Consider the following 19,608-nt stretch of genomic DNA (forward strand, 5'->3'; position numbering starts at 1 on the left):
CTGTCCTAGTAGCTCATCAGCCCTTTGGCTGTGTAGGTGGGTGATGGTCTTCCTAAGGCATGCTGGAAACTTAAGCTTTAAAAGATTTTGTGGGCAGACAGACTTTGGTGGTTCATTCCCTTAGTGCAGGGGTGGGCAAACTTTTTGGCCTGAGGGCCGCATCGGGTTTCTCAAATTGCATGGAGGGCCGGTTAGGGAAGGCTGTGCCTCCCCAAACATCCAGGCATGGCCCGGCCCCTGCCCCCCATCCGATCCCCCCACTTCTCACCCCAATGGCCCCCCTGGGACTCCTGCCCCATCCGACCCCCACACTTCTCACCCCAATGGCTCCCCTGGGACCCCTGCCCCATCCAACCCGCCCCGTTCCCTGACGGCCCCCCAGGGACCCCTGCCCCATCCAACCACCTGTTCTCCCTGACCACCCCATTCAACCCTGCCCCATCCACCCCCCCAGTCCCTGTCCCCTGACCGCTCCATCGAACCCCTCCTCTCCTTCGTGACTGCCCCCCCCGGGACCCCTGCCCCCATTCAACCCTGTTCCCCACCCTCTGACCACCCCAACCCCTATCCACACCCCAACCTCCTCTGCCCCTAATCCCCCCGCTCCCTGTCCCTGCACTGTCTGGAGCACCGGTGGCTGGCAGCGCGGCTGCACCAGGACAGGCAGCCGCGCAGCACAGAGCACTGGGTCAGGCCGGGCTCTGCAGCCCTGCTGCCCAGAGTATTGCGCCTCACGGCAGTGTGGTTGCAGGGGAGGGGACACAGCCTCCCGGGCCAGGAGCTCAGGGGCCAGGCAGGATGGTCCCACAGGCCACATGTAGTTTGCCCACCTCTGTCCTAGCGGAATGAAGGGAGGACAGTTTCACAGGGCTGAGATGGTGATTGGACGACGAGATCAGGACACTTTGTGAGAGTTCCAATATCCACTCCTGAGCGGACAATAAGGTCCTGTTGTGTGAGTAGGTATAGAAATAGTTTCTGTGAAAGCCATTGTTTCCACGTGGGTCTAAAGCTGATGTCCTGGGTCCTCTCCATGTGCAAGTTGAGGTAACCAAGAACATGATACCATAAGCAGACCCCCCCCCACACACACACACACTTAGACCCAGAGCCTCCTATAAGGAAGAAAAACAGTAACAGACTTGATGAACCCAGTTGGGGCCCTCACTTAGCAGATCTAACTTAGAGGAGATGCACTAAGCATGAATATAGACAATTCTGAAGTAAATAGGCCATTCTGCAATTCATGCAAAGGAAATTCCACCCTAAAACATACATTTCAAAAATAGGTCATATTTATCAAAATATAAATCAGAGACTGGGATTTGAACAAAGCTGTGAGTCTAAAAGATTACTTAATACTCAATTAATACTTAATTACTTAGCTGCCTCTCCAAGTCTTCAGATGATATTGTTGACGCTATGTAACAAGCTGGAAATATAAAGTGCTTAGATTGAAATTCAAAATTTGCTTCTGCAGTAAACAGAGAGACAGGCAAAGAGGAGACGTTATAGTCACAGAAAATGTATAGTGGGGTAACAATGGGTTAAACTTTTCTTTAAAAAAAGTTTCCACTCATCTACACTCTTTAGTTCCAATAAACTAGTTTTACAGTAGCTATTTAATAGATTGTGACTCATCTGCCCTAATGCCATTGACCAAACACACTCATTCTTTGTAAGAGATTAAGCAAGCTGGGGGCGGGGGGTGAGGAGTGATTTCTTTGGGTTCCTTTTTCCCAGTGTGGGATTCCCTTGGTCATGTACCATAAATGAGGGCTATTCTTGTAAACATCTTACATGTCCCAGACAACCAAAAAAGGAAGAAAAACACGGTGTACCGACACAGATGCTTTGCAGAGCAGTGTGTCAGCATGTATAAAACTAAAGAAGCTCTTGTATTTCAAGCAACAAGCGTTCTGATTAAAATTCAGAAATAGAATATTCTAGTTAATCATATTTTTCAGACTCTTCTGTTCACGTCCTTACCACAATTTAAGGGAATGTAAATTCTGAGCTCAAACTTTGTCATATTGTTCAGTCCACCCAAAAAGTTTCTCCTCTAGTTTATCACAACATTTGTATTGGAGAAAATAACAGTGTACTTTCTCTAAAAAACAGCTGTATGGAGTGAAAGCCCAAATAAGGAAAATTTTTGTACATTTGCAGACAAAACAATGATCCTGGAAGAAATAATGCAGACACAGGGAGCATTAACTTGGTGCGAGTTGTTCTGAAGGGCATAAGGAAAGCGTTGGAAAGGAGTATGTGTGAACTGCCCCATGCAGATCCTGCAGGTGTGCTCTAAAAGGTACCTAGTTCACATTAATGTAGTCCACAAGACGAGGTACCTTTTAGACCATGCCAGAAGGGTCTACACAGGCCAGTTAGAGCACAACATGTTAGCGTGCTTTACAAATCACACCCTTCTGGCGCACTGTGCAGAGAAGCCCACCGTTTCAGAATGGGGAAAGAGAAAAACACAGACACCAAATGAGTATAAAATGATGGGTAGCTTAATTTCTTTTTAAATTCTATAACAAAGGAACCCAAATTCTTATAGCAAAGCAGTAAAGTAGTCATGGCTTCAAGAATTTTTTAAAATGTGTACAACTGATTCAGCTTTTTACTGTTATTTCAAGACCAATATACATATAAAAGGCATAATTTATCAAGATAACACTGCAGTAAGTGAACACGAAATCTAACTTGCAATGAAACTTCGGTGGTGTTACATAATCTACATGAATACCTAAAAAGGGCATTATGAATACCCAACTGGTTAGTAAAGAGTTTAAGTGTTAACAATAAGAGGTGCAATCCTTGAGAGTTAAATGCTGAGAATCCTAGAGCCCTTTCTATGAGGGTATTCATTCTCAATAATGCTTTGTAGAGTAAAAAACTGAGAAGCAAAATACTCTGTTCAGTTTCTCTGATTCCACCTTCCCTTCCCCCAGAGTGAAGCTTTACTCGGAGTGAAATCCTGGCGCCATTGAAGACAGTGGCAAAACTCCTGTTAACTGGGGCCAAGATTTTACCCTCAAAAGTCCAGCTCAAATGTTCTTTGGAAATAAAATCCATTGTTTTGTATCGTGTGCAAAGTGCAATATCTCTTCAGTGCTATCAGAAAACATGCTGATAAGGACATAGCCACAGAATCAAATGAAAACGATTAAAACCCTTACTAATTCTAGCAATCCTAACAGAAGAAGGGTGTTTGATATCTACAGGAATTTATGACAGGTCAACCGATTTAATACAGATGCTATTACTAAGACATGTCCCTTCTGATTTCACTGCATCAAATCAAAGTTGTTTCACTCAAGTTCTTCAGTTTCTTCTGTGAAAAGGTCTGCCAGATCAGCCACTGTCAACACTGAGGCTTCTGACTGTTTCATGGAAGAGCTGGTGTGGCTGTAGGGAAAATTTGCACATGAGAGTTAGAGAACAGACTCTGCACAATAAAGAAAGAGCATGCAGTTGTAGATTGTCTAAAATTTATACTACAGTGAACATCACAAAGGAAGATGACAAGGAAGGGTATTATACAGTGTAGTTGTAGCTGTGTTGGTCCCAAGATATTTGAGACACAAGATGGGGGAGGTATTATCTTTTATTGGACCACCTTCTATTGGTGAGAGAGAAGCTTTCAAACCACACAGAGCTCTCCTTCAGGTCTGGGAAAAGTACTCTGAACATCACAGCTAAACGCAAGGTGGAACAGATTGTTCAGCATAAGTAGTCAGTACATATTTTAAGGGACCATTTAAGGTAGAGTGGCCTATTAACAGCTCTGCAGTGATAGGACAAAAAGAGGGAGTTAGTAGGTTACAGACCACAATGATGCCTGTGTCAAATATTTACAAAACAATGGACAGCCCTCAGATATCCATCCCAAACACGCGGACAAACTTATCCATTTCATCCTCTCCCGTAACAATTTTACATTCAACAACAAACACTTTGTCCAAACCATGGGAATAGCTATATGCCAACCTCTTCATGGGCCACCTTGAAGAAGACAAATGCACCACAAAACCAATGATATACCTCAAACACACTGATGATAGTTTCTTCCTCTGGACAGATGGCTTAAACTCCCCTCATAGATTTCCACCACAATTTCAACAACCAATCCCAATCCATTAAACTCCACAATCAGTTTCAACAATGGATCCTTAGAGACAACCATATACAAGAAAGAGGAGATCACACCTACTTTCAAAGTTCCAGTATCCACCCCAAACACACCAACAAATCTGTTATCTACAGCCAGGCACTCAGATACCACAGAATAGGCTCCCAGGAGAAAGTCTGGGATATATATCTTAATACTCAAAACTGCCTTCACCAAAAAAGGACACTCCACCAGAGTAGCAGACAATCGTGGAACGGGCCACACAAATACCCTGAGACCCTGCTTCAGTACAGAAATAAACCTCCCTCCGGCTGCATGCCCCTAGGTGTCACAGACCACCCTACACTGGAACCCATATGGGGTATCATCAAACAACTACAACCTATACTCAATGGGGACCCAATCCTAAAAAATAATCTTTCCTGAACCCTCACTTCTGGCCTTCATACAACCCCCCAACCTCTCCAAGCTCATCATCAGAAGCAAGCTTCCCACAGATCAGGACACACCAACTGCCAGAACAACAGATGCAAAACCTGCAGACATATCTCCACTGCTGTAATGATCAACACATTTCAAGATCCATGGATCTTACACGTGCCTATCACAACATGCGGTATACCCAGTGCTGTCCCTAGAGTTTATGGTGCCCTACGCACCCCCCCTGTGGTGGGACCAGCCCTGGGCCTCCGAGGGGGAGAGGGGTCCCAGGCCTCTGCACAGGAGGGGGTGGGACTGCACCCAAGGGCTTTGGGAGGCAGGAGCAGCCAGTGCAGGAAGGCAGCAGGGGTCGGGCCCACCTCCGCACTCATGGGGTGGTAGGAAGTGGAGCGATCTGGCCCCAGCCTGCTCCGCTCTGCTCCCCTGCTCCCAGGCTTGGGGGAAGGGGAGAAACCACCCCCCCAGGCACTCACCGGCGGAGCAGCTGGGAGCTGGCACAGCATAGCGGGCTAGGGCCGGGTCATTCCACTTCCCGCCACCCATTGAGTGCCTGACCCTGACCCCTGCTGCAGTCCCCCAGGATGCATAGCTCAGGGGACGGGATATGGGTGGGGGAAGGGATGGAGCGGGGGCAGCAGCAGCTTTCCTGGACCCTGCTGTGCACAGCCCATGAGGGACTGGCTCAGCTGCCTGTGGGGATTGGGCTGGCCGCAGCATACAGCTGCATAGAGCACCAAGAAATTTGGGGCAATTTGGTGCCCCAAATTTCCTGGTGCCCTACGCAGCTGTGTAGTTTGTGTGTGGGTAGGGATGGCCCTGGGTATACCTCATCCAGTTCACTAAACGCTCCAATAGCAACCATGTGGGTGAAACCAGACAATCCCTAGACTCTCAAATTAACTCACACAGGAAAATGATAAAAGACAAAAACACCCTATCATAGAATCATAGAATATCAGGGTTGGAAGGAACCTCCGGAGGTCATCTAGTCCAACCCCCTGCTCAACGCAGGACCAATCCCCAACTAAATCATCCCAGCCAGGGCTTTGTCAAGCCTGACCTTAAAAACTTCTAAGGAAGCAGATTCCACCACCTCCCTAGGTAACGCATTCCAGTGCTTCACCACCCTCCTAGTGAAAAAGTTTTTCACAACATCCAACCTAAACCTCCCCCACGGCAACTTGAGACCATTACTCCTCGTTTTGTCTTCTGCTACCACTGAGAACAGTCTAGATCCATCCTCTTTGAAACCCCCTTTCAGGTAGTTGAAAGCAGCTATCAAATCCCCCCTCATTCTTCTCTTCCGCAGACTAAACAATCCCAGTTCCCTCAGCCTCTCCTCATAAGTCATGTGTTCCAGTCCCCTAATCATTTTTGTTGCCCTCCGCTAGACGTTTTCCAATTTTTCCATAGCCTTCTTGTAGTGTGGGGCCCAAAACTGGACACAGTACTCCAGATGAGGCCTGTCGAATAGAGGGGAACGATCACATCCCTCAATCTGCTGGCAATGCCCCTACTTATACATCCCAAAATGCCATTGGCCTTCTTGGCAACAAGGGCACACTGTTGACTCATATCCAGCTTCTCGTCCACTGTAACCCCTAGGTCCTTTTCTGCAGAACTGCTGCCTAGCCATTTGGTCCCTAGTCTGTAGCAGTGCATGGGATTCTTCTGTCCTAAGTGCAGGACTCTGCACTTGTCCTTGTTGAACCTCATCAGATTTCTTTTGGCCCAATCCTCTAATTTGTCTAGGGCCCTCTGTATCCTATCCCTACCCTCCAGCGTATCTACCTCTCCTCCCAGTTTAGTGTCATCTGCAAACTTGCTGAGGGTGCAATCCACACCATCCTCCAGATCATTAATGAAGATATTGAAGAAAACCGGCCCGAGGACCGACCCTTGGGGCACTCCACTTGATACCTCATCCACAGAGCCAGTTATCTCATCATAGAAGGCAATTAGATTAGTCAGGCATGACTTGCCCTTGGTGAATCCATGCTGACTGTTCCTGATCACTTTCCTCTCCTCTAAGTGCTTCAGAATAGATTCCTTGAGGACCTGCTCCATGATTTTTCCAGGGACTGAGGTGAGGCTGACTGGCCTGTAGTTCCCAGGATCCTCCTCCTTCCCTTTTTTAAAGATGGGCATGACAGTAGCCTTTTTCCAGTCATCCGGGACCTCCCCCGATTGCCATGAGTTTTCAAAGATAATGGCCAATGGCTCTGCAATCACATCCGCCAACTCCTTTAGCACTCTCGGATGCAGCGCATCCGGCCCCATGGACTTGTGCTCGTCCAGCTTTTCTAAATAGTCCCGAACCACTTCTTTCTCCACAGAGGGCTGGTCACCTCCTCCCCATGCTGTGCTGCCCAGTGCAGTAGTCTGGGAGTTGACCTTGTTCGTGAAGACAGAGGCAAAAAAAGCATTGAGTACATTAGCTTTTTCCACATCCGCTGTCACTAGGTTGCCTCCCTCATTCAGTAAGGGGCCCACACTTTCTTTGACTTTTTTCTTGTTGCTAACATACCTGAAGAAACCCTTCTCGTTACTCATAACATCTCTTGCTAGCTGCAACTCCAGGTGTGATTTGGCCTTCCCGATTTCACTCCTGCATGCCCGAGCAATATTTTTATACTCTTCCCTGGTCATTTGTCCAATCTTCCACTTCTTGTAATCTTCTTTTTTGTGTTTAAGATCAGCAAGGATTTCACTGTTAAGCCAAGCTGGTCGCCTGCCATATTTACTATTCTTTCTACATATCGGGATGGTTTGTTCCTGTAACCTCAATAAGGATTCTTTAAAATACAGCCAGTTCTCCTGAACTCCTTTCCCCCTCATGTTATTCTCCCAGGGGATCCTGCCCATCAGTTCCCTGAGGGAGTCAAAGTCTGCTTTTCTGAAGTCCAGGGTCCGTATTCTGCTGCTCTCCTTTCTTCCTTGTGTCAGGATCCTGAACTCGACTATCTCATGGTCACTGCCTCCCAGGTTCCCATCCACTTTTGCTTCCCCTACTAATTCTTCCCTGTTTGTGAGCAGCAGGTCAAGAAGAGCTCTGCCCCTAGCTGGTTCCTCCAGCACTTGCACCAGGAAATTGTCCCCTACCCTTTCCAAAAGCTTCCCGGATTGTCCGTGCACCGCTGTATTGCTCTCCCAGCAGGTATCAGGGTGATTAAGGTCTCCCATGAGAACCATTGGGTGAATGCTTTTCACAAAGTGATCACTATATCTGACCCATCAATCCTCCTCCTCAAAGGAAGCCTGCACAACACTTTCAAAAGATTAACCTGGGAGCAGGGGTGGCAGGTTTGTAGAAATGTTGGTGGTGCTGGGTGCAGGCCGCCGGCTGGGTCAGGGATGCAGGCGGGGGTGAGGGATGCAGGCTTTGGGACGGAGTTTGGGTGTAGGCTCTGGGCTGGGGCAAGGGGTGGGGGTGCAGGCTCTGGGAGGGAGTTTGGGGGGTAGGATAGGGTGTGTGGGAAAGGGGTGGGGGTGAAGGCTCTGGGAGGGAGTTTGGGTGCAGGCTGGGGTAGGGGGTGGGTGTGCGGGGCTTGGGGTGTGGCTGGGGATGAGGGGTTTAGGGTGTGGGGGCTCAGGGCTAGGGCAGAGGGTTGGAGTGTGGGGTGAGGGCTGGAGATGAGGGGTTCATGATGCAGGAGGGGGCTCAGGGCTGGGGCAGAGGGTTAGGGTGCAGGGGGATGAGGGGTTTGGGGTGTGGGAGGGGCTCAAGGCTAGGGCAGAGGGAAGGAGTGTGTGGGGGGGTGAGGGCTCTGTCTGAGGCTGTGGATGAGGGGTTTGGGGTGTTGGAGAGGCTCAGGTCTAGGGCAGAGGGTTGGGGTGCAGGGAGTGAGTGGGCTCCGGCTGGGGGTGCATGTTCTGGGGTGGGGCAGGGCTGGGGATGAGTTTGGGGTGCAGGCAGGTGCCCCAGAGCTGCGGCCAGAGAGGAGGACTGCCCCCCAGCCCTCTTCCCACTGGCAGCAGTGAGCTCTGGGGGAGGGGCCCCCTCTCCCTCCCTCCCCCCCCGGCAGCATACTCATCTCACACCACTGTCACTGCACGTGCTCCTAGGGCCCCTCAGGTCCAATAAGCCCCCTCACCTCCCTTGTGGTGGGTGCTCTGGGCAGGGGGGAAAGAGGGGCTGCCGCCATCACACGTGCACCTCCTCTCCTGCTGCTGCCCCTCACTGTAGCCTCACTGGGGGGTGAGGGATGGGGCTGCCCCTTGCCCAGCGGGGGGCAGGAGTGGTGACAGTGGGGGGGGGGCCCTGTGCTGGTGGAGGGTCCCGCTGGAAAAGGGAAGGGTCCGAGGCGGAAGGGGAGGGTAAGGGCAGCCTGCCCTGGCACTAGTTGGGGGGGGGCACTAGGACCCTGCGGTGGCAGTTGATGCCGGGAGCCAGGAGAACAGAGGCAGGGTGGAGTTGCAGGGACACTCTGGGGGGCCAGGGAGGTGCGCAGGGGCAGCACGTGAAGGCCGGGGGACACTTGGGGGAGGTGCAGGGGGTGGCAGGTGGGGCCGAGGGAGAGATCCGGCCCCGAACATTGGTGGAGCTGGGCCCCCGGGCCCTGAATATTGCTGGAGCCCGGGCACCAGGGGCCCATACAACTCGCCGCCCCTGCCTGGGAGTTTAAATTCATAACTCCTAGATATGAAAAATCATGGAGTGAACAGAGACACTGGATTTACGGCTTATTACAACAATCTGTAACCCACTAACCCCCTCTTTTTGTCCTATGACTGCAGAGTTCTTAATGGGCCACTCCACTTTGAATGGTTCCTTAGAATTTGTGCTAAACAATCTGTGTCACCTTGCATTTAGCTGTGACACTTTTCCCAGAATACCTTCCAGAAGGACCAGAAGAGGAGCTCTGTGAGGCTCACTAGCTTGCATCTCTCACCAGCAGAAGTTGGTCCAATGAAACATATTACTTCACCCATCTTGTCTCTTTAAGGAAGGGTATGGTTATTACCATGCTCAACCAAAGCAGCACGAACCATCCTGTTTATTATGTGGAGACCATCTTATAGGAGATTTAGTTGGGGATTTGTCCTGCTTTGAGCAGGGGGTTGGACTAGATGGCCTCCTGAGGTCCCTTCCAACCCTGATATTCTATGATTCTATGAATCGCATGAGGTCTTCTCACTAGGCAATTTTAAAGACAAAGCAATTAAAGTAGTCTGATCAGGTATTTTGTTGTTCATATTATTCAGTACAACTCAGATTAAGAGCACAAGAATTGCCATATTGGATCAGACCCAAATTCCATCTAGTCCAGGACCCTGTCTGACAGTGACCAGTAACCACATGCTTCAGAAGAAGGTGGAATAATCTGTCCCTAGCATGAGATCCTGATCTCTAATAGTAAGAGACTGATGTAAACCCGGCTTTGTACATCCTCCCAAACTACCACAAGTAATAAAAAGACTGGAATCTGAACTCATCTGGTGATTTTGTTGTTTGGGCAAGAAGCATAATACAGTAGTTTTGCTCCTCTGCAGCTATATTGGATCTGCAGTTCTTCTAGTCACATAAGCTTGGTTCTGTGAACTAAATGGAGGGAACTGTGCAGTTAAAGGGTTTATTTTTTCATAACTTTTGACTGTCACTATGCTGTACGACTAGAAATTCTCACCTTGTATCTGTTTGCAGGGGTAAGGGTATGAGGGGTAGGGCATCATCCTTATCTTTGTAAGTATCAGTTTTCCACATCTGTACCATTCTAATGTTTTCGCATATAAAAATTCAAATAATTTGTCCAATGGTTAAATAACATTATTAATAGCAAACATTTGGGAAGGAATATTAAATCTCATGCTTCAGGGCTTACGTCAGTCTCTTACCATTAGAGATATTAAAATGCCTGGCTAGTAAGGGGTTTTTTTCCCAAAAGAAAAAAGAAGAGTCTAGTGTAAACCAGAAATGTAACATCCACATCACATCGGTTTGTTATCTAGCCAATACAAAATTTGTCCAAATACCAGCTTTTAAAGCATAACCTGGTACACATTTGTACCATTCTAATCTTTTTGCATGTAAAAATTCAAATAATTGTCCAATGCTTAAACAACATTATTAATAGCAAAAACCCTATACACCTTAGGTCTAGTTCACCATTGCATTAGTCCAGTTTTATGATAGTGTAATTTCACTGATTTCTGTGCAATTACACTAGTGTAAAACTGGAGTACTGCAGACATGAATCTGGTCTCACATTTATGGCTATTCAGCACACATATACCTGACTGGTTCATGTCCTTGCAGACATCTGGTCTCTTAATTAAAATGTCTGGCCAGTAACTGCACTTATTTACATTGTGTTTCTGTTTCAAATTACTGAATACCAAATCCAGGTTAAAGTGTCAATTTTTTCAAGCTTTGCTGAAAACATTTTGGGACTTTAGTCAAAACCTCACAACTATAGTGAATACAGCATAATAACCTCTTAAACAGAGTGAATGCAGGATGTATGTATGAACATGACTTTCATTTCAGTGCAGTAATGCTTTTTAGCTTCCCTCCCCACAAAAAAAAAAAAGTACCTTCTCTCTACAGTTTTCAGCATCATCTGCATTCTCTCTTCTATTGTTGCTTTTATCAGGAACCTGTGAACAATGGTGGGCCTGCATGTGTTAAAAAAATAAAATTGAGCACTGGTATATTGTCATAGGACTGGCAAGAAGTTCAGGCACAAATTTTCACCTCCCTACAAATTATTTTAACCTTGTTGAAAGTGTCCTCTGGATTTTAAAGGCCCAATCCTGTAAGGTGCTGAGCAACCTCTACTGAGAGTAAAGGGTGTTCAGCACCTCCCACCACTCAAATAGCTACTTTGCAAGATCAGGCCCTCAATGATTATGAAAATAATTAAATAAAACCCTAATAGACATTGGATAAAATTCTGCTCTCAGTTTTACTAGTAACAATAAAAAGGGTTCATTATGTGCACACCCTGCTTAGGGAGCTCAGAGACATGACTCCTTCTATAACTCCCAGGGCCAGATTAACTCATCACTTGGTCCCAATCAAACATATACTTCTGGGCCCCTACCCTGTTGGAGAAGAAAGTAGTTTCTTTACCCAGTGCCCTCCTTGGAAATGGCAAACGAGCCTCAGCTGTGTGGGAGGAATATCTCTGCCCACTCATCCACTGATGTGGGGATGCACATGAACTGAAAGAACTTCATTCACTTGATTCAGAGTAGCAGCCGAGTTAGTCTGTATCCACAAAAGGAAAAGGAGTGACTGGTAGGATTGCCAACCCTCCAGGTTTGACCTGGAGTCTCCAGGAATTAAAAATTAATCTTTAAAGATTATGTCATGTGATGAAATCTCCAGAAATACATCCAACCAAAACTGGCAACCCAAGTGATTGGTGTTGTGATCTGGCACAAAGTGGTGCAACATCATGTGAAGTTCTTTCAGTTTGCGTGCAAAGCTGCATCAGCAAATATACATATAATAAAATAAATAAGTAAATAAACAAACAAACAAACAAACAAACAAACAAACTGGGGGCCCTGGCCCAGGGACATGCCCAGTTTACCTATGCGTTAATCCAGCCCAGGTAAGTCCTCAGCACACAGGGGGAGCACTCCTGCAGCTACACCCCTTCAGGGAATGTGGCCTGCTCCTCCTTGTATGTTGGGCCTGCTCCATAGACTAGCATGGTATGTGGATGGGAGAAAAGTCCTGCCTTCTCCCGGCCCACTTTGGGGTGATGTACGCATGGAATGGGGACATGGAGGAAGCATCTCCTGAACTTCCCTGAGTAAAGGGATTGTGACAGGCTCCTCGCATGTTGTCTTGAAGAGCCCCCTTTATGAGGGCCAGTAATGAACTCAGTCCACTGTTTGTATAGGATCTACAATGTTGCTTTTGAGCCCGTCCAGAAAAGTGAGCTCCAAGTAATGACTAATTAAACCTCATTTTCAGAGCTGTGCTGACATCGCTAATGCAGAAGACAAGCAAACATTTTGTTCGGTTTCTTATGTGCCATATAAAAAAGGGTAAAAAAAATCTGATTGCCAAATGGAGAACAACAAAGCTAAAGGGAAAGAAAAAGAATTTTCAAGGTCCTGAGTGGGTGAAACAGAGCAGAGTAAAAATCAAAAGTTAATATCTATGAAAATAGCTGTAGATCCTTCTGACAATCCATTTTTTTTCAGATTAGGAATTTATATTAGAAAATGAAAAGCACTAAACACTACTCAGAACCTGATTCAAAGTCCATTTAAGTAATGGGATTCTTTCAAGCCCTAAAGTAAAATGTACTAGATAAAGCCAATAGAACTACTCATGTGGGTGAAAGGGAAGCATAAGCACATGCCTATGCAGGGTAGGGGTCTAAATCTGGAATAACTCCAGATATATGCTGGTGAAACAACATAATTTGGCCCTTACTACACATTTAACTTATACATAGTTCTCTTCTTGATTCAAGGCTCCTCACAATTTTATTTTCATTATCGTTTTATTAAAGTGTACAACACAACATATTGTTGTTGCTGCTGCTGCCTCATTTTCTGCCATGCCTTGATACGTCAGTACCAGCACCATGTGAAATTACAGTGCAGGCTGTTGCTATTCATCTGACCTTCATCCCCACAGTTGAGTCAAAATATTTAGCACCACACCCAAATATCCATTTACTCATGCATTCACTCTCACACATGACGACTCCTGCAACTCCCTCTGCCCCAAACAGAAACATACATTATCTTTATTCCAGAACACATTTGGTCCAGCTATGTTTCTATTTAGTGTATGGCTTTTTTGGTTTTACTAGTAATTTTTGAAATCTAAGTAGGTGAGCTTTTACAGGTAATCCGTAAATAACAAACTTTTAAGGGGTGTGGTTCAGTGGCTTGCAACACCAAAATAGCAATACTAAAAGTTGTGCAGATTCATGGATCATCTATGCTTGAGATATTTAGGTACTAATATAAAAGAAAAGTGTCATTTAAAACCTAGCCAATTTCAAAAATTAGATATTAAACCTGGCCCTTTTGTCCCTCTGCCAGTCTGTAGTTTTACAGTTAAATTTTCCTATTTTTAAAACTATTTCTCTTTTCCTGACGACGTGTGAGACCCCCACACAAACAATGGAAACTGACTATACAGTGGAAATTGCATTTCATAGTGCTTTGTGTATTGTCAGTTTCACAAACTAAACAGACATCCATTTTTCCAGTTATAGTTAAACAAAAAAGTTTAGAGGAATCTTAAGTGGTTTCAATTAGTAATGGCTACTGCAGAAAAATCTGAGAGAGATACTTCTCATAATAACAGGAAGTAGCATTTTATGTTTATCTAAGTTGACAGTGTCCCTTTAAGGAATGACTGTATTGTCGTACAGGTGTCATAGGTTGCTTACACAAGTGAAAGTGCTAAACCCTCCTCTCCTACAGTTTTAATGGTTACAGAATATAAGCAATGATAATCAATGTAAAGCTTAACATCAGTAGGTATCTTTTAACCTAATAAAAAACACATGACCAATAAAGATTTGGGCTAGACTGTCTCCTTCCACAGGAGACAGAGTCTACTGGAAACTTCAGTAGTTCGTAAGATGTTTTGTTTTGTTTTTTAACTGCATGGTGTATTCCATGAGTAGCGTGTGAAAACCTCACGATGCTCATTTCAGGAGACCCAGGTGGTGGGCCAACTCTTCCTCTATGCTCCAAATAGACCAGCGGTGAGGAAACTACAGCCCACCAGCCATTTTAATCCGGCCCTTGAGCTCCCGCTGGGGAGTGGAGTCTGGGGCTTGCCCTGCTCTGGCGCTCCACGCGGCTCCCGGAAGCAGTGGCATGGCCTCCCTCCGGCTCCTATGTGTATGGGCAGCCAGGGTGCTCCGCTCTGCATGCTGCCCCTGCCTCAAGTGCTGCCCCCGCAGCTCCCATTGGCTGGGAACTGCAGCCAATAGGAACTGCAGGAATGGTGCCTGCAGACTGGGCAGCATGCAGCAGAGCTGCCTGGCTGCACCTCTGCGTAAGAGCCGGAAAAGGGACATGCTGCTGCTTCCGGAAGCCACTTGAGGTAGGCCCCGCCCAGAGCCTGCATCCCTGAGCCACTCCCCTGCACCCCAACCCTCTGCCCCAGCCCTGATCCCACTCCCACCCTCTGAACCCCTTGGTCCCAGCCCAGAGCACCCCTCTACACCTCAAACTCCTCATCCCCAGCCCCATCCCAGAGCCTGCACCCCCAGCCGGAGCCTCCTCCTGCACCCTGAACTCCTCATTTCTGGCCCCACCCTGGAGCCCTCACCGCAACCCCAATTTTGTGAGTATTTATGGACCGCCATACAATTTCTATTCCCAGATATGACCCACTCCTGAAATACACCTACCACTTAGCCTGACCACCTAGCTTCCTCAGGAGCCAGACCTACCCCCAAACACGTACTTTATCTCCCTCCCCAAAAGGGTGTGGAAGGGTAGCTCACAGCAGCATTTCCAAAGCTGATTTCCACTCAGAAATCCAACAGCACCCTCGGGAGCATTTTGTTGGGAATGACTGCGCCTCATTTCCATTCATCTACCTCTGACTCTTGGTTCATTTCCTTTGGACCTGTAGAATCCAGGCCCTGCACTGTTTGAGAGCGTGCTTTCACAGCTCCCAGGGAAGATGAAGCTTACAACTGAGTCAGTGGTAATCTCTCCCAAACCTTAAATGAGCTTCACCCACTTTTTACTGAGTTAGGCTCAATTGTGGCTACCTAAATAAAGGGGAGAATTGTGCCTTTTATGTTTCCCAGCCCAACCCACCCATTTCCCAGGAAAACATGCAGAAAGGCCACACCCTGACAGAGTGGCTTGTTTTTATTAGTGTAAATATACAGTTAAATGATTAAGATCACTAATTAGAAAAAAAGAGAATCTTTAAGAAGTTTGCGTTAAAACACAACAGCAAAACTGAATAGAAGAGAAGCCTACAAGGAAAAAAATATTGCTATGCTTCTTTTTTTCCACATGTAAGGCATGTGGTTCTTGAGACCAAAGCAGTTAAAAAGCTAGTAAGATATTGATCCCTTCTGAATTATCTGCCATTCAGATAAAATAGAAAAATATCATTAACCTAAGCTGCCACTACAAAATCAAAGAGAGTTTGTAATGGTAGTGGCTAGAGCTTGAGATATGGAGTCAAGACAATAGATTCTAGTCCTGGATCTGACTATGTGGTCGTAGGTAAGTCACGCAGGGCAAAGTTTCCGTAGGTTCCTAAGACACTTAGCCACTTAAGTCCCAATGACTTTCAATGGGACTTAGTGCTTAAGTCACTTTTGAAAATGGAACACAAGAGCTTAAGTCACTTAAGTATTTAGGTTCTATTTGAAGATTTAATCCATAACCATTTTGTTTCTCAGTTTATCCATCTGTAAAGTGGGGATATCTATTATACTTCAGCTTAAAGATTCTCAGAAGGAGTTTGCCACATATGAGCATAGTATTATTTTAGACTGACAAGGCAACAGAACAGCAATTTTAAGCAATGTTTATTTTAATTCTTACTTTGTTTGTCCAATACGATGCACTCTGCCAATGGCCTGAAGTTCATGTGCAGGATTCAAAATGGGTTCCACTAGCAGAACATGAGTTGCCTCGATTATGTTTAATCCATTGGAACCAGTATGAAGGGGTAGCAACAAAATATTGATCTTGGGATCATATTTAAATGCCGAGAGGTTCTCCTAGAAAATAAACACCATGTTAGCATTTCAGTGGGAGTTGTTCCTGAATAAGGAGTGTAGAGTAGGTACGACAATCAGGATCCAGACACCCCAAGGTGAAGAATAAGAAATTGAATCAACTAATTGTATTCAATATTATTGTACTACAAAAGTGCATTGAGTAAGTCTGTTAGGAAAGCTGGTGACTTTCTGGTCATTAATATTACTAAGTGATCTATGTACATTTAGTGTGTAAAGAGTTAGGTATGTATACTGGGAATACGTTCCTAAAACATGGTCGGGGGGAGGGGAAGGTAGACTAAGTAATCTCAGTAGAGTAGATAAATAGGTTTGTCCCAGAGAAAGGAATGTAGATTTGCCAGTCTGCCGGGGTCAAGCTTAGTAAACTAGAGACAGTGAAAATATATTTGTATCTAAGGTAAATAAAATAAGTAAACCAACAGAAAGAGGATGAAGACAGCTTGGCATCTGCACATCAGTGGGAAATTACCTCTGTCTGGGGTGTACACTTCAAAAGAAACACATTTCAAAGGTTTACTAGACTATAAGAAGGGGAGAAAATCCCTTAGTTATACATCAGTTAGGGGACAAAGGGATCAGCACCTGCTAATTCTGTGAACAGTGGATCCTCCTGCCCAAAGGGCTGGAGATGCTGGTAGCCTGATGTGAGAAATCTGCTTAAGCAAAGATTGTAACTTGCTAAAGTTAGTTTTAGTCACCAGAAAGCATATTGTTTTATAACCATACCTGTCTCTTTTTCTCTGGCTGAGTGCCACTTAAATCTATGTGCTTAATAAACATACTCTGAGTTGTACTATAAACCATCTCAGTGTTGTGTACCAAGGTAAAAAGTATGCCTTCAGCTGGGCTATCAGGCTGGTGTGTGTGTGTGTGCGCGCGCTGTCTCTTTGGAGACAGTGGATTTAGTAATTTCTGTGAGTATCTAGTGAGAGGGACTGGACCCTACAGAGACACATCTCTGGGTTCACTGAATGTTACCTGCAAGGCAAGGTTTAGATTGGCAGAGTCTCAAAGAGTTTGCTGGAGAGGCGGACAGACTGGTTTTGGCAAGGAGGTGAAATACTATTTAAGCTCCAGCAAAGCTCTCTTTTGCAGAGGCAGAGGGGTAACACACTGGCTTACACTTCTGGGCTCCCTGAGAAGAATGTCACAATCAGGTGTTTTTTGTTTGTCTTTTTAAAGAGAATTTAGTAACTGACAGCCCTGAACACAGAAATCTTCTTTTATCCAAAGGACAAATGAGCAGCAGCAGTGCAAGCATCCCCCACAACACCGTGGCCAATCTGTCTCATCCCCTTCATCCACATAAACTTTATTAAAAACAAATAGTATATGCCTTATTTTTGTGGTTTTGATAGTGTTTTTTAATTATTATTTTAGAGTTCATTAGCTCAGATATCAAATGCTCTGCCTTGATCAGTTCTATTATTCTCATTCCATTTTCTGAAAGGATATGCAAGGCGAAAGGGTCAAATGAATTTCTGCTAATTATTCCCCCACCAATCCCTCCCGCAAAAAATGACTTGCAGCAAAATCAGCTTTCTGTACCTGAAATTTACTAATTCCATTAATCTGAGCAAACACCATGTTGTTATCATCTAGAGCTTTTGAAATTATGTCCAAAACATCTTGCCACTAGAAAAACACAATATAAAAGCAAGTCAGTATTACAAATAGCACTGACAACACTAGAACATGAAAATATGGCATGACTGTAATATCTTAACCTTACCAATAAATAACCCAGTTATAAAAGGAACCTCTTATGATACGCCTTAAATTAACATTAAACAATTTTTTGGGGGTGTTATTTTTTCTCCAAGAACAATATATTTTAAAAATTGTCTTAATATTAAAGATACAAAGTAGCAAACAGTCCAGCATTCAAAGTGGGCAAACAGAATCCAGAGGAGAGAAAACTAGTGTAAAGAAATAAAGCTAAGTTTGAGCAGAAGAGATTTGCAACAATGAAATATAGTTTTAAAATTTATGAAAAATACTTTGACAGTGTCTTTTCTATCTAGTTAAAATACATGTAGAACTGATAATACGTCTGCATATGAATTTTCAGTGTTTGCCCTTTGAACATCTGTAAAATGGGGGATAAGATACTGATCTCCCTTGTAAAGTGCTTTGAGATCAACTGAAGAGAAGTGCTATATAAGAGCTAGCTGTTATTATTATACAATACTTTCCATCTATTAACCAAGAGTACTATCAACAATGTCTCAATGACATAAAGAATCCTTCACAATTCTCAAAGAATCAAGTGGATATTGAAAACTACTTACATAGTTTAGTAGCTAAACTGAACTTTGGAAACAGTTATTGGCATCTAAGAATTTGTAGAACACAAAAGTAACTTTTAAGGTAGAAAATAAGGTTGATCAATACCGTTGAGAAAACCAAAGATTTAGCCCCTGGATCTTTAAACTGGATTTTCTTCAGAGTCCGAACCACAGCTTCCACTTTGGTGGAGTGACTTCCCTTTGAAAAGGGGAAAGAAAAACACCAGCATACAATAGGATGAAGCAAAACTGAAGGAAACAAAACCACACATGCACATTATATACTGATCTTTCTATTAGCATCTCTTAAATTTAGTGCAGTCTCTGTCTTATAGATCTCAAAAGGGATCAGCAAATCTCTCTTACCCGGGTACCCATTTTTTTGGATGGGTCTTACAAAATTATACCAGGAACGTTGGAAGTACTTACCATAGTTTGCTCTTAGACCGTACTCTTCTCGGGGCAGAAACTATAGGTGAAATTCAGAACTTGCAGCGTGGGAGGGGGAGGGGAAAGTAGGCTAAAATGGCTTTAAGCTGCCTTTGTGCCCTCCCAGTAACGCACTGTTCTGGGAGTTACAGCGATCCCCACTGTAATTTAGACAGCCCTCTGGATGGCAGTGCTGCCCATAACCTCCACAATACTTTGTGCTGAAATCCAGTACCTGACACAACTCGCCCTCCCCCAGCATATCCACTATGCCTCGGAGGGCTTGCAAGGGGGTCCTTGAAGGATAGCCTATATCAGTCTTGCTTAGTTCCTACACGGGGTGAATTCTCCCCTGGCCGAATTCAGGGCTTTTAGGGGTTATATGACACTTGGCCCTTTTACCTAGCATCCAAGGGCTGGCTAGAGTGGGAGTGAGACTCTCACTCTCTGTTTTTGTTTGTGTCTTGTACAGCAATGAGTATGCTGTCACCCCTGAAATAAATAATTCTTTAAAAAGGTTATTTAACATAAGGTTCTAGCTATTAGTTGTTTTATTTATTTTGATTTATGTAACAAGATTTATGTAGCATCTTATCCAAAGCTCCTT

At 45.1% G+C, this 19,608-nt stretch overlaps 1 protein-coding gene across 6 annotated transcripts in view; it reads right to left on the bottom strand.

Moving 5' to 3' along the window:
* Positions 1-2,494: 2,494 nt before the first annotated feature.
* Positions 2,495-19,608, bottom strand: part of SHPRH (SNF2 histone linker PHD RING helicase) — a 130,652-nt gene continuing 113,538 nt past the window's right edge. For 5 of the 6 annotated variants that reach the window (XM_043543081.1, XM_043543083.1, XM_007056264.4 and 2 more), the window contains 5 exons: positions 18,679-18,771; positions 17,833-17,919; positions 16,085-16,263; positions 11,114-11,194; positions 2,495-3,414 (listed from right to left, as the gene is read on the bottom strand). In XM_043543081.1, coding sequence (XP_043399016.1) covers positions 3,318-3,414; positions 11,114-11,194; positions 16,085-16,263; positions 17,833-17,919; positions 18,679-18,771 — 537 coding nt within the window. In that variant the 3' untranslated portion in view covers positions 2,495-3,317. Of the gene's footprint in view, positions 3,415-11,113; positions 11,195-11,234; positions 11,790-16,084; positions 16,264-17,832; positions 17,920-18,678; positions 18,772-19,608 lie in introns of those variants that run through there. The other variant, XM_043543086.1, reaches the window with a different exon arrangement.

Source organism: Chelonia mydas, chromosome 3 (genome assembly GCF_015237465.2).
Source record: "Chelonia mydas isolate rCheMyd1 chromosome 3, rCheMyd1.pri.v2, whole genome shotgun sequence".
In the NCBI taxonomy this organism is placed as follows: Eukaryota; Metazoa; Chordata; order Testudines; family Cheloniidae; genus Chelonia; species Chelonia mydas.